General features: G+C 45.4%; 1 protein-coding gene across 3 annotated transcripts in view; it reads right to left on the bottom strand.

The window, feature by feature from the left end:
* Positions 1-8,619: 8,619 nt before the first annotated feature.
* Positions 8,620-12,828, bottom strand: part of LOC147703754 (dual specificity protein phosphatase 14-like) — a 97,846-nt gene continuing 93,637 nt past the window's right edge. For all 3 annotated transcript variants that reach the window (XM_086932103.1, XM_086932102.1, XM_086932101.1), the window contains exon 2: positions 8,620-11,877. In XM_086932103.1, coding sequence (XP_086788229.1) covers positions 11,092-11,739 — 648 coding nt within the window. In that variant the 5' untranslated portion in view covers positions 11,740-11,877 and the 3' untranslated portion in view covers positions 8,620-11,091. The remainder of the gene's footprint in view (positions 11,878-12,828) is intronic.

A 12,828-nucleotide genomic window follows, 5' to 3' on the forward strand; every position in this document is an offset into this window, starting at 1 on the left:
TTGCGCGAATGGCTGTGCCACAAACCCAAAGAGATGTGCGTGCCTTTCTAGGTATCACGTCGTACTGCAGGCAGTGGATTCCAAATTTTTCATTGTTAGCGAAACCATTGGTGGCTCTTACGTGCAAGGATGTTCCAACTCCTTTACCATGGACGGATGAATGTCAGAAAAGTTTTTCTGAATTACGTGATTCATTGTGTTCGGCTCCTGTGTTAGGTACCCCTGATTACAGTAAGCCGTTCACGTTATATGTTCACGAGAGGGAAGGTTGTGCGTTGAGTGTCTTAACGCAACCTTTTGGTGGTAAGCAACGTCCATGTGCATATTTTTCCTCGACCTTAGACCCAGTAGCTAGAGCATTGCCGAGTTGTTTGAGAGCAACTGCGGCAGCTGCGGTCTCTATCCGACAATCAGCAGGATTGGTCATGGATAATATGCTTACGGTGATGGTTCCGCATGCAGTCGATACTCTTTTGAACCGAACGAAAACTCAGCACTTGACGAGTGCAAGGTTGTCTGGGTACGAATTGACGCTCTTGGCAAGCCATATTCAGATAAAACGTTGTAATGTCCTAAATCCGGCAACTTTGTTACCAATTAGTGCAGAGTCAGATGAAGTAGCAGAACATGACTGTTACTTGCGTACAGAAGAGGAAACAAAAGGTCGAGTGGACCTTAAAAACACCCCATTGGAAGACCCTGACGGCACCCTGTATGTGGATGGGTCATGTTTTAAGTTGCCGAATGGTGATGTGACTACTGCTTATGCTGTTGTGACGTTGAATACTGTTGTTGAGACTGCGAGATTGAATCAGAATTCTGCCCAAGCTGCAGAGCTGATTGCTCTTACTAGAGCATGTGTATTAGCAAAAGGTAAACGTGTGAATGTGTACACCGATAGCCAGTATGCTTTCGGTGTAGCGCATAGCTTTGGACGGTTGTGGCGAGAGCGTGGTTTCTTCACGTCGCATGGCACGAAAATACAGCATGGCCAGCTCGTGAACGATCTTTTGGATGCATTGACTTTGCCTGCTCAAGTTGCAATTGTTAAGTGTAGTGCGCATCGCAAGGTGACGGATGATGTTGGTCGTGGTAACGCGTTTGCAGATGAGATTGCTAAGGAGACTGCCCGGAACCTTAGCACTCGAATGTATGTGACGAGTTCGGTTAGGTGGTCTGCAGAATCGAGTATGTGTGAGAATACTATAGAGAGTGTGAAAGCAATTCAGAATGAGGCCACCGACACTGAAAAGATGAAATGGAAAGAAAGTACGGGAAGGTTGGATGCGAATGGTTGCTGGATTGATTTGTCGGATCAGAAAAGATGGATGTTGCCGGATGCGTATGTACTAGCCGTTGTAACAATGGCACACGGGTTAGCACATATTAGCGCGAAAGGCATTTGCAAGTTGTTGGCTGATGTGTGGAAGAATGATGGTATTACGAGGTGTGCTGAACGTCTGGTGAAGAATTGTATGGTGTGTATAATGTACAACCCTGGCAAAGGAACCCCAACTCCCCCTGGCAGTTTTGCTCCTCCTTCGTATCCCTTTGAGGTGATTCAATTGGACTTCATCCATATGGAGCGATGCAATAACCTGAAATATGTTTTGGTTGTGGTTTGCGCATTCTCCCGATGGATCGAGGCCTATCCCCTCAAAGATAATACTGCTTTGTCTACTGCGAAAATCCTACTGAAGGAATACTTTCCTCGGTACGGAATGCCTAGAGTCGTGTGGTCAGATAACGGAAGTGAGTTTGTTGGAAGTGTGATGAAGAGTGTGTGTAAGGGCCTTGGAATTAATCAAAAATTCCATAGCGCCAATCATCCCCAGTCAGCTGGATTGGTTGAAGGTTACAATGGTACCCTTAAGCTAAAATTAGCGAAGATTCAGGCTACGACTGGACTTTCGTGGCCTGACGCTTTGCCTCTAGCATTACTGTCAACTAGGGCGACTGTACACTCCCGAATAGGGCTTAGTCCCTATGAAATAGTGTTCGGCCGTCCTGCGAATGTGTGGGGGGTTCCTAGGCCAGGTATATTCGTTGATCTTGAGTACCCGATGTTGATTGACTACTTACATGACTTGACTGCTAAACTGAGGTTAATTCATCAACAGGTTTATGACGCCTTGCCGACGCAGACGGAGGGTCCAGGCCACCAGCTCCAGCCCGGTGATTGGGTTGTCACCCGTAATTTTTCGCGCAAGAAGAATCTGGACCCCCGTTTTGTTGGACCTCACCAGGTGCTCTTGGCCACGAGGACTGCCGTTCGTCTTGAGGGACGGAAGAACTGGGTACATGCTACCCATTGTAAGCGAGTCCCTATTCCTTTGCCGGCAGACCCGTGGGTGAGGAAAGGCATTGCGTCAACAGAAGCAGAGACATTGCCGGCGTTTGTACCTTTTAGCGACGCACAACTTGTTGGTGAACACTCGGCGCAGCAGAAAGCCACTGTTGGAACATTGTCAGCAAAAGACTCGAGACCAAATCAACAAACTGATCAGCAGGACGCTGTCTCTTCAACGGATCCTTTATTTGACGAGCAGACACGTCCCGGGAAACATCGATATTCTTTGCGTTCTCATAATAAGGACAAATAAAATTGTTTTCTTGCTTTGCTGAAACTGATAACTGCAATATCCTCGTTTCCCCTGATTAACTTTGAACATTCCGTATGATTGAAAATTGTTTGTACATATATTGAGATTTTTGTATCTTTTTCCTTCCACAGCTGATTTTTTTTGTGCTAAATAAAATACATATTGTGTATTGAGGGCCGTAGGGCCGCGCGCGTACTTCCTTCTGGACAGTAGGTCTTGACGCTAGGTTAAAGGCCGTCGGTTCCTAGGAACTCCTGGGGATTGACTATTGCTGCACAGAACGAAGTGCGTCAAGAAACGTTGCGGACGGTCGTAGGGAAATGGCATTTTCGAAGCTGAACGATTTGGAAGGAGCTCAGGCGTATAGAGTCAAACTGCAGAAACTTAGTCGTACTAAATGTTTTGTATTCCAGTTGTTTGTACTGTTTTTAACTGCTTCTGCATTCTTGGCGGGTGGGGTGTATTATGCTATGTCTTACTTTTTACTTCCTACCCCTACTCCTACTTCTTACCCTAACGTTACTTTTACTGCTACTACTGCTTCTCCCCATTCCTTTCATATTTTACCGGAACACGAACAGGCTAGACGTGTAGAATTCCGCAACAATTCCTTTATCCAGCTCCTCCATCAGCATCAGTTAGTGGTTAACACTACTAATTGTTGGGTGTGTGGGTTGATGCCACATACTACGGGTAAGGGAATTCCATATCTGGTGTTACCGTATAGTTCCCAAGGGTCAGCTCGAGCATACCAAACAATGCTTCGAAGCGCACTAGGTTTCCACCCCTCTCTAGAACGTTCCCCCAAACCGGGTCCTACTTCGTGGCAGTGGGTGGTATCGATGGTAATACAGGATTTGGAAGATGAGATCTATGACGTTTTTCTCATCCCTAAGGCAGAGGTACAAGCCTATAGGGCACCGGATAGAGGGGAATATAGTACGTTCACTAATGAAGAGCAGCTTAAAAGCTCGCCTCCGATATGGGTCGTACCCCACACTGGTAATCTTTGTATCGTGGGTCGTGGTTCGCAAGCCTCACTTGGAGTAAGTGCTTGCACTGAAAGTTACGTTCTGTCAATGTCCCCGATCCCTGTGCTTCTGGCTGCCAAGGGTACGTACTTCATCTGTCATGATCGTGCATATACATGGTTGCCCTCAGACTTCATGGGCTCATGTTTTGTTGCAAATCTGTTGCCTCCGACGTTTACTGTAGATGCCGATTACCATAAGACTAGAGTTGTACGAGGCGTAATTAGCGAAGAGGATACTGCCGGTCAAGAGGCAGGAGACTTTTTCAAGGGTTTCCTCCCGTTTTGGGGACCTATGGTTAATAGTAGGAACCTGAGACATTTGACTCGAGTGGTAGAATCGACAGCTAATGTTACTGCCAGTGCCCTTGGTAATATCACCACAGAACTTCAGGCAGAGAGACTTATGACGTTACAAAACCGGATGGTTTTAGATGTCGTCTTGGCAGATCGCGGTGGGGTATGTAAAGTGATCCATTCGAGCTGTTGCATTTTCATACCTGATAATGCTCCTACTGTCTATCAAGCCATCTCGAAGTTGCATAAGATCTCCGAATCCATACACGTGGATGTAGGGGATTGGACGCTACTCGGTTGGTTTTGGGGCCTGATGTCGACTTGGGGTTGGAAGATTCTGACCATCATCGGGGTTGTGGTAGTGTTCCTGTTCACGTGTTGCCTTTGTGTGCAGTGTGGTCCTGCCTTATGTGGCCTCTGTGCTACAACGTGTATGAGACAACCACCTGTTACCAAGGGGACTCGGTCGGACAGATCTATGCTACAACGACATCTTGATGGTCTGATGAATATCGAATATGATTCCGACTAGTGCTTGCCTACATGAGGGCAAAAGGAGCGTCTGAGGTTCCGTGACAATTGTAAGTGGTGTTTTCGACTCGCACGAATATGGTCGAGTCTGGTATCTATGAACCGCAAATGACGAGTTTAGTAAGTGTGCGCAGTTTCGCTGTGCTAACTTAAACCGTTCGTTTGTTACGTGGGCTTTTCATCTGTACCCACGGGTTCCATCTTAGATACGGCATCCATTTTGTCTCTTGCCCTCAAGTAGTCAGCGAACGGACGCTGTCCGCTTCGCGACCCTGGGACTCTCAAGATATTTGCGGAAGACACATGTTCTTTGAAAGTGTCTTTATGACGAGGGGGTTGCTACTGTAAGGCAGGTGGCGCCGCTCGAGGCTCATCTTGCCGCACGGACTTATTGTCTCAGCCGTGCATCTCATTAGGCACGTCCCTTTGATGCCTGTATCTCGTGCTTCCCGGCACCTCCCCTTTTACACCCTTTCCGATCTCCCCACTGTCTCCGTCTTCCTCTGCACCTGTTTTCGTTCCTGTTTCAATCCACTTTACTGCTGATTGGAATTTGCTAATGGTGGGAAGATGGGTTTTTACAGTTGGGAACCGCCAAATGTTTCCGCACTTATGTTCCGGACCTTGTATGTTTCAAAGCGACCAAAGCGACCCCTCTGGGAGCTTGATGTGGGAACTGAGTTGTAAACCTTTGTGTTCAATGTTAGCCTATGGGTAAAAACTGTATAAAAGGAGCGATCTACAAAACCAATTTGAAGCAGTCTCCCCAAGTTGCACGTGGTGTGCTTGTCGTGACTTCTGTGTTCCCTGCAGTAAATAAACCTTGACTCTTTGACGCCGAAGGAAGTGTCCCGTGTCTCTGTGACTTGTACGCCGGAGCAGGTTACCCACGAAGGTTTCAGGTGTTGTGCCCTGGCACCGCTGGGTCCAAAAGAACCCAGTCCTTCAAAACCTTCACCGTCATCAAAGATTACACTGTGCCTCCTGTCTCCTCCAGCAACATAACCCCCTCACAAGCCCTTTGCAACGAGTTATCAGAATTTTTCTGTAACAAAATCACCTCCATGTACAGCAACTTTGACCCTCAGATGTACCAAGTCATCCTCACAACTCAACTTCCCATCACGGCCAATGAACAAACCCTGACCGTGTGGCCTGCCATCACCACCATATAAATCACTGATACCATGAAGACTATCAACTCAAGGGCTCCATCCAACCCTTGTCCCCACCACACTTTCACCAAAAGGCTCCTTCTGATCAGCAAAGCACTGTCACCTATCTTTAACACCTACATTGATTCACCCACATTCCCAGACACCTGGCAACATGCCCCTGTTCAAGAAACTGTCTACTCACCCAGTCATGCTTTACAACTACAGACTCATCAACTGCCTATCCTACAAGGCAAAGAGCTTAGAGAAACTAATCAACCAACACCTCACCACCAGCTCCCGTACACAACGTAATCTGGATTCCGGCCCAACCACAATACAGACACAGCACTCATCGCTGCCACAGAAGGCATCCTCATGATCCTTGACCGAGGAAACACGGTAGCCCTCATTCTCCTGGAGTTTTCTACAGCATTTGACACTATGTCACACCCATCCTCATCAGGCGCATGCATCCATGTACCTGCAGGATCTGCTCCTTCTTAACGGATAGAACACAAGATGTCAGCTTGCCTCTTCACTCTGTGAAAGCCTGCAAACTCACATGTGGAGTGCCTCAAAGTTAATCTCTCAGCCCCACCATCTTCCACGCATATATGATCCCTCTGGTCAAGGTCATCTGTGCACACAACATGAACATTCTTTCCTATGTGCCAACACTCAACTCATACTCTCCCTCTCGGACAAGACCCCCAACACAAGAAACAGGCTGCATGACAGAAGTCACTGACTGGAAGAAAGCCAACTACCTCAACCTCAACACCGACAAGACAGAAGTAGTGATCTTTGGCAAGAATACCACACCATGGAACCCCAACTGTTGGCTGGCCGAACGCGGACAATCACCCAGAACCCTCACAAGGAATCTAGCAATAATCAACAGCAATCTGTATTCATTGGTACATATGCAAAGGAATTCCACTATTCACAGAAATCGTTCAAATTAGGCAGCGCACGGGAGAATGCCAACAACTCTCTGTGACAGGCTTTTCATTCTTGCATGCTGCCTTACGATATTTATATTGAACTCCTAGTTTATGCATCGAAATGTAAACTAGGCAAGAAAAAGTTTGAGAGGAACCATGTAAAAACGTAGAGCAAAATAAGTAAAATTGTTACATAAGGGGCACATTATTGATCAGAATACAAAACCTGGAAAAGCAACAAACGAAAACGGGTCAAAACATCATTGTTTTCCACCCTTCACCGGTCGTGGCTGTGAATGACCAACAACACTTTGGATTGTGTGAATGGCAGTTTTTCCTTTTACCATTATAAGTATAGCCTCAAGAGCCTCAGCATGCAAAATGCTGCTGGCCCAAAACTCATGTCTGCCTAAAGGGGATTGGTGTCAGTACACTAAAGGTGATGGGGCTTCTTGAGGGAGGCCGGTGTATATGTATCTGCACATTAGTTGTGTGTGTTTGTTTGATAGCTATATGTTATCTGTATACATAGATTACTGTACAAAGCATGCTGTTTTTTTTTTTTTTAAATATGTCCCAAACTCAAATGGCTAAAAATGCCTTTCTTATTTGCCAATTCAGACCTGATATTTTGGTTCTTTTTGGGGGGACAAACAGAGCTGCATTTATTATAGTAAAATTATTACAGTTCAAAAAGAAACAGAACCAGATAAGTTGCTCACTTCTTAAGTGGAACGGTTTCTGACATAGTAATGTGTCTCCTTACTGCACATTGGTTACACTTTATTGTACATCATGTTTCTTGTACACCTTTAATGAACACGTCTATGTTTCTGTTAATATTTACCACTGCTTGGCTGATGCACTTCACTGAATGCTCGCACGACTGGGACATCAGGGTCGGCTTTAGGGCAGTACGACAGGTGCAGCCGCACTGGGCGCTGACTTGGAAGGCGCGCACTGACCTCAGGCGGAGGGCGTTGTGTTTTGCAATAACTTAAGATTTAAAAGCTCCTGCTCCAGAGTTTCTTTTGTGTCCATCTTTCGGGCAGCAAAAAAAATGTCAACCTAACTTTTGTGATTAAGGTTCCTGCTGGAGAGAGAGAGATCAGAGTTTTGTCTGGTAGCAGTTTTGACTAGCATAAAGTAGTGCAGAGTGTTAGCATGCCTGCCGCAAAGAGCAGATCTGTGTTTTATGCGGATGGCTGGGTGGTTTAGTAAAGCCAGTTTTTACCAGAGCTTTAAAACAAATGAAATGTATGTGAGAAAGGGGCTATGTAGAGATGAGGGACACTTTTGCTGGTGATAGTGAGGGAATCAGAGGAAGAGGAGGTGGGGGCGCTAGAATAGATTGTCGCACCAGGCTAAAGCCGGCCCTGGACATCATACAGTGATCCCCTAAACTGTCTCACAAGTGCTCTGCATGTGTCATTTTTGCCGCTGCCACCTAAACATTTGCACATCAAACTGCCCCAAAGCGATGTGTGTAGCCGTTGGTCTTAGTGCATTGATGCCTGTAGTTTGATCGGAGTACATGGTTGCTTTTGTGTTTGGCCTTTGTGAAAGGAAGTGTCTTGGTTTATGAATTATATAAAAAGGCAAACCTGCTGGACATGCCTGTGCACTAAATAGATTCAAAATGATTGTAATATGGCCACTTATTTTGGTTTATGTTTGCTGTGTCTCTGTTGTGAGAAATCCAGATTACAGCCTCAAGGAGGGATAATGAACAGGAATTCTTTGCTGTTATTGTGATACCAAGTGGCAAACACTGAAAGGGCACGTATACAAACATAGCTAATTGCATACACGATGCAAAGCTCATATGGGTACCTGTGAAGATCTCAGCATGCAAGGCAAGGCCCACCTTCATGTGGATTATTTCCCCAAAAATTATTACGCATTGGCATAAAAATAAACATTTCCTGCTCTTTTTCCGGAGAGGAACCTCCAAATTTCAAATTCACGTTTTTCTGGTGGTGAAAAAAATGATCTGGTGTGATATGGAAAGACGGCCACTGAAGTGTGCGGATTATGACGATGTATGTTTGAGACATGCAAGAAACTGCTACAACGTTTATTGTAATTATTATTGACGTATAACTCTTTATTTGCAACCTTTTCTTTACAGGCCCGGAGAAAACGTTTGCTTTTTGGCAATGCTCATCTGCAATATTACCTAGTAAGCTGAATATACAGAAGACTGAAGTCTGGGTGCAGCGCCTCATTCCCTGATAGACATTTCTAAGTGCGACACCTCGCTTTGCCTCAGCAGTGGCCTACCCTCCTCTCGTACTCTCCACAGCGCTCTGCAATGAAGTATTGTAAGTCTCCAATCTACTGGGATTGGAGTCCAGGTGTGTGCTGTTCCCTTTGTGAATTCCAGGACGGTGGCCCCTGGCGGTTGCAGTGTCCGGATCCACCCAGAAAATGTTGTGCTAGGAGCTGTAGTCCCTGAAAATCCAAAAGTCCATTCTTACAGGCGAGTGTGCTTTTTGTCTCCCTATTTAAGCCGCCGCCGCCTCCTCCAATAGCCATCTATGGACAGCTTGCTCTGGTGGAACAACACCCTTGGTCGTCAGCACTGTCCACAGAGTTATTGTAGGCGAGGAGACAATGTTGATACATTGAGGTGTAGGAGCTAGGGAGTAGGTTATTTTAGTCTGGTAGATATTAGGGCAGAGCTTGTGCATGGTCTTTTAGAAAGAACAGGCGATGCGAAACAGGAAGTCAAGGATTCAGAGTTGCAACTCTGACAACCACAACTATGTTATTTTGCCTCTGTTGACACTAGTCCGTGTGTTTATTATGCCTAGTACACCATGTGGGAGAGGGAGGTCAGTGATGGAGCCTTTTTGACTGAATGATTGTCTTTTCTTCAATGCACAAATGAAATAAGCCTACAGGGACCTGGGGGGCGGAGGCAGGGTAGAATTGGTATGCTTGGCCAGGGGAGCGCGCCTCTGAACGGCAGTGACTAGCCCGGTGATGGACCTGGTTGGCCCAGTCCACATTTGTGCTGAAGCTTGCTTTTCAGAAGTCTGGATGATTGAGGTGTAGTGGTGCTTTACTGTCTGGGTCGGTACCATACGGCATGATTTAGGGGGCACCGCCTTTATCTTGGGGGAAAGCTCCTGCTTCGGTGTCTAAGAGATGATTAAAGACAGGGGACATCCTACCACTGGAGCCAGCGGCGTATTACCCCTGTATTATAGTGGTAGAGAAGTGTTTTGGGACTCTAAAGGTTTAAGGCTCGATTCCACAAGACCCGAAATGTGGAAATTGGCAGCGTCAGCACGAAGTGGTGTTTTTTGTTGCAAAGAAAACACCTCACATCTCATGGATTATTCTTTCAATTAAATGAGTTTGGATAAAACAAAATGCTTTCCGCCATAAGAGGTACATGTGCTAAACGGACCCACTCAGCACACTAACCTGAATTTAAATATTCCTATGTATGGAATGAAAGCAAGGAAGATTATAGGGCATACTTGTACATTTGCTCTTCATGTCTGAGGTTTGCAGTCCAAGTTGTATCTTTGATATGGAAATGTCTTGACTTATTTAGCCTCCTGTGCTCCTTGGCTGGCAAAACAAAATGGAGGCCGAACTTTCCGGCACCGGTGCCACTGCACTGTTCATTATCAGAGTTCCTTGAGTAGTAGGAAACCGCTCAGGGCCAAGTACTTTGGCTGCTTGTGGTTGTTGCATTTCACAGTACTGGATCCTTGGGCAGATTTTAAAAAAAAAAAAATCAGCCCGGTTTGTTATCTGCCCATTGGTCACCTTGCAAATGTTTAGTGCTGCTATCACACAAATATATCCATCAGATCCACTTGCATTTACAGTTCGGTTTTTATTCCTACCTCCTCATCAACTCCTGAAGGTTAAAAACAGAAATAGATTTCTAACCAATTCCACCTCCCTGAACATATATATATATATATATATATATATTAACATTCTAGAGTATACACTCTGTAACCGTGTGTTTGTTTTGCCATTTTAATAACATTTTCACTCATCCAAAAACAAAAAACAAAAAAATCATCGTGAACCGCATCTAGAGAGCTGATACTCCCCTTTGACTTCACTTAACCACTGTGCAATCTTCTGGTCTATTGGCAGCAAGTAGACCCAACTATCTTTTCAGAAGGACGAGCATAGGCCCCTTTGTCCATCTTCCTCCATTAACACCCTTTAAAACTAGACCAATCCAAGCCGGGGGTGGCTAAATGTTATCCCGACACAACATATCCCTACAAATGGAGAGCAGCGATTTTTTTTTTTAAAGCTGGAAGAGGATTGTAAACAAACCTTTAAAATAAAATAAAAGACTGTCTCTTAGCTTTAAGGTCCTCGCTGGTTTTTGTACTTCTGCACATTTGCTGAATAAAATCTTTGTAGTCTCGGGAACTAAACATCATAAGTTTATTTTTGGAGTGTGCCCTGGGAGTAGGGTTGATTGCGAAAAGTTTTTTTTCGTTACCAGTCAAACTCTTTTCCAGCAATTTACAGATAGTGGTCTCTTATCTAAAGCTCCAAAGGGGCACCAGGCTACGTGTCTCCTTCTCGTAAATATCGGGCACTAGCCCAATAGGTGTAGCGACCATTTTCACGGTGTTCTTGCCAAAGAGCTTCTTCTCATAGTCGATAAGCTGGCGCCAGAAGCCCATGTTGGGGCGCACTACTGGTCGTCGCATCTTCACCCATTCGTGTGCATCCAGGAGTGACAGCCTGTGGTACTTCATAAGATAGGCGATGCAGAGCGTAGCAGAACGGCTGACCCCAGCCACGCAGTGCACCAGGGTACGTCCGTTCTTCTTGCCTGTCTGGTGGATGCGGTCTGCTACCGTGTCAAAGTACAGTGAGAGTGGCACATGAGGCAAGTCAGGCACCGGAACCTTGAAATAGTCAATATCAGACCAGTTGGAGTTTGGGATCTCCACCGTGGCATTGATGATGCACGTCACTGAGCGGGAATAGACTAGGTGGCGGTTGGCTGCAGCATTGCCACTGCACAAGTAGAGACATGGGCTGATCTGTGCTATACCCCCCAACACAGAGAGAGTGCGAGTGGTAGGCTTTTGAACTGTAGTAGGCGGTGTAGCTGATGGCGTCGACCGCCTGAAAAAGCCATGGTTGCGGAAATTCATGGCGCTGAATTCCAGTGACATGGAAACGAGGTTGTTGGATTCTGCTGTAGATTGACTGTTGTGTCTCTGTATCTGCTAGCAGCCTGTTTTCTCGTTCCAGTGGCAGTCAGAACCAATGTCTTCCTGAACCACAAGTAGAGCCACCCTTGTTACACGTAACTGTTGAGAAAAAAAAAGCAGAACATGTTAAAGGATAGTGCAAAATGATCAGTTCACTACAGAATATTTGTGGTGCACCAGGTAGGGGTTTGAGCCAAGACCTCTCATTGCAAAAACAGTTGCTTGTGTGCAGTTAACATTTTCAGAGGGTTACCTTCCCAATCCCCATTCAGGGTTTTGCACTAGAGTTTTGTACATTTCACTGGCAGTTGCAAACCATACAATCCTCCCTGCTTGTGAATCCTTTTGCATCTATCTTCTTGAAAAGCAACTCTTAGAACCTTAAATTTGAATTTGATGTCCTCATAAGTGAAGGTTCAAAAGTCCTCCTTTTACTTAACTGATCTTCAGCTGACGGACCTTTTCACCAAGATGTACATATTTCTACACAGAAAACGACGTCCTCATCTCTTCCATCCCCGCCCAACCTAATAAATAATCCTACTCCTGGCTTGGCTATCTATAAGGAATTATATTTGGTCGAACCAGCTACCTAAGCTTAGGTTATTTCAAGCTCTCAGTTGATGAAAGGACACACTTTTGGAACTCTACTCTGGAATCAGCCTTTGGAACGTACAATGTACCCTAAATGTTGGCATTTATTAAAGGATGCACAAGGCTCTCCAACTATCCATGTTTTGATGATGGCGGGCACTATCATATACAACAACTGAAGAAATACTAAATCCTTTCACATGCCCATCAATGTAGCCCCTCTAAGGGATGGCCATTTTTAAAACTGATCCCAAGCTAGAAAGTCAAAGCACAAGCAGCACTTGAATATTAGCCGCACGGGTATGCAGCAGCCTTTGAGTAAGAGACTGTCTAATCCCAGTATCACACTTTAAATATGCATATTAAAAGTATATTTTGAATTCTGTGTAGTGCACATTGGAAAGGTACTGACTTAAATGAGGTTTGATTTACTGTTTAGGAAAAAGGGGGATTGGC

This window comes from Lissotriton vulgaris, chromosome 7 (genome assembly GCF_964263255.1).
Source record: "Lissotriton vulgaris chromosome 7, aLisVul1.2, whole genome shotgun sequence".
NCBI classification, from domain to species: Eukaryota; Metazoa; Chordata; class Amphibia; order Caudata; family Salamandridae; genus Lissotriton; species Lissotriton vulgaris.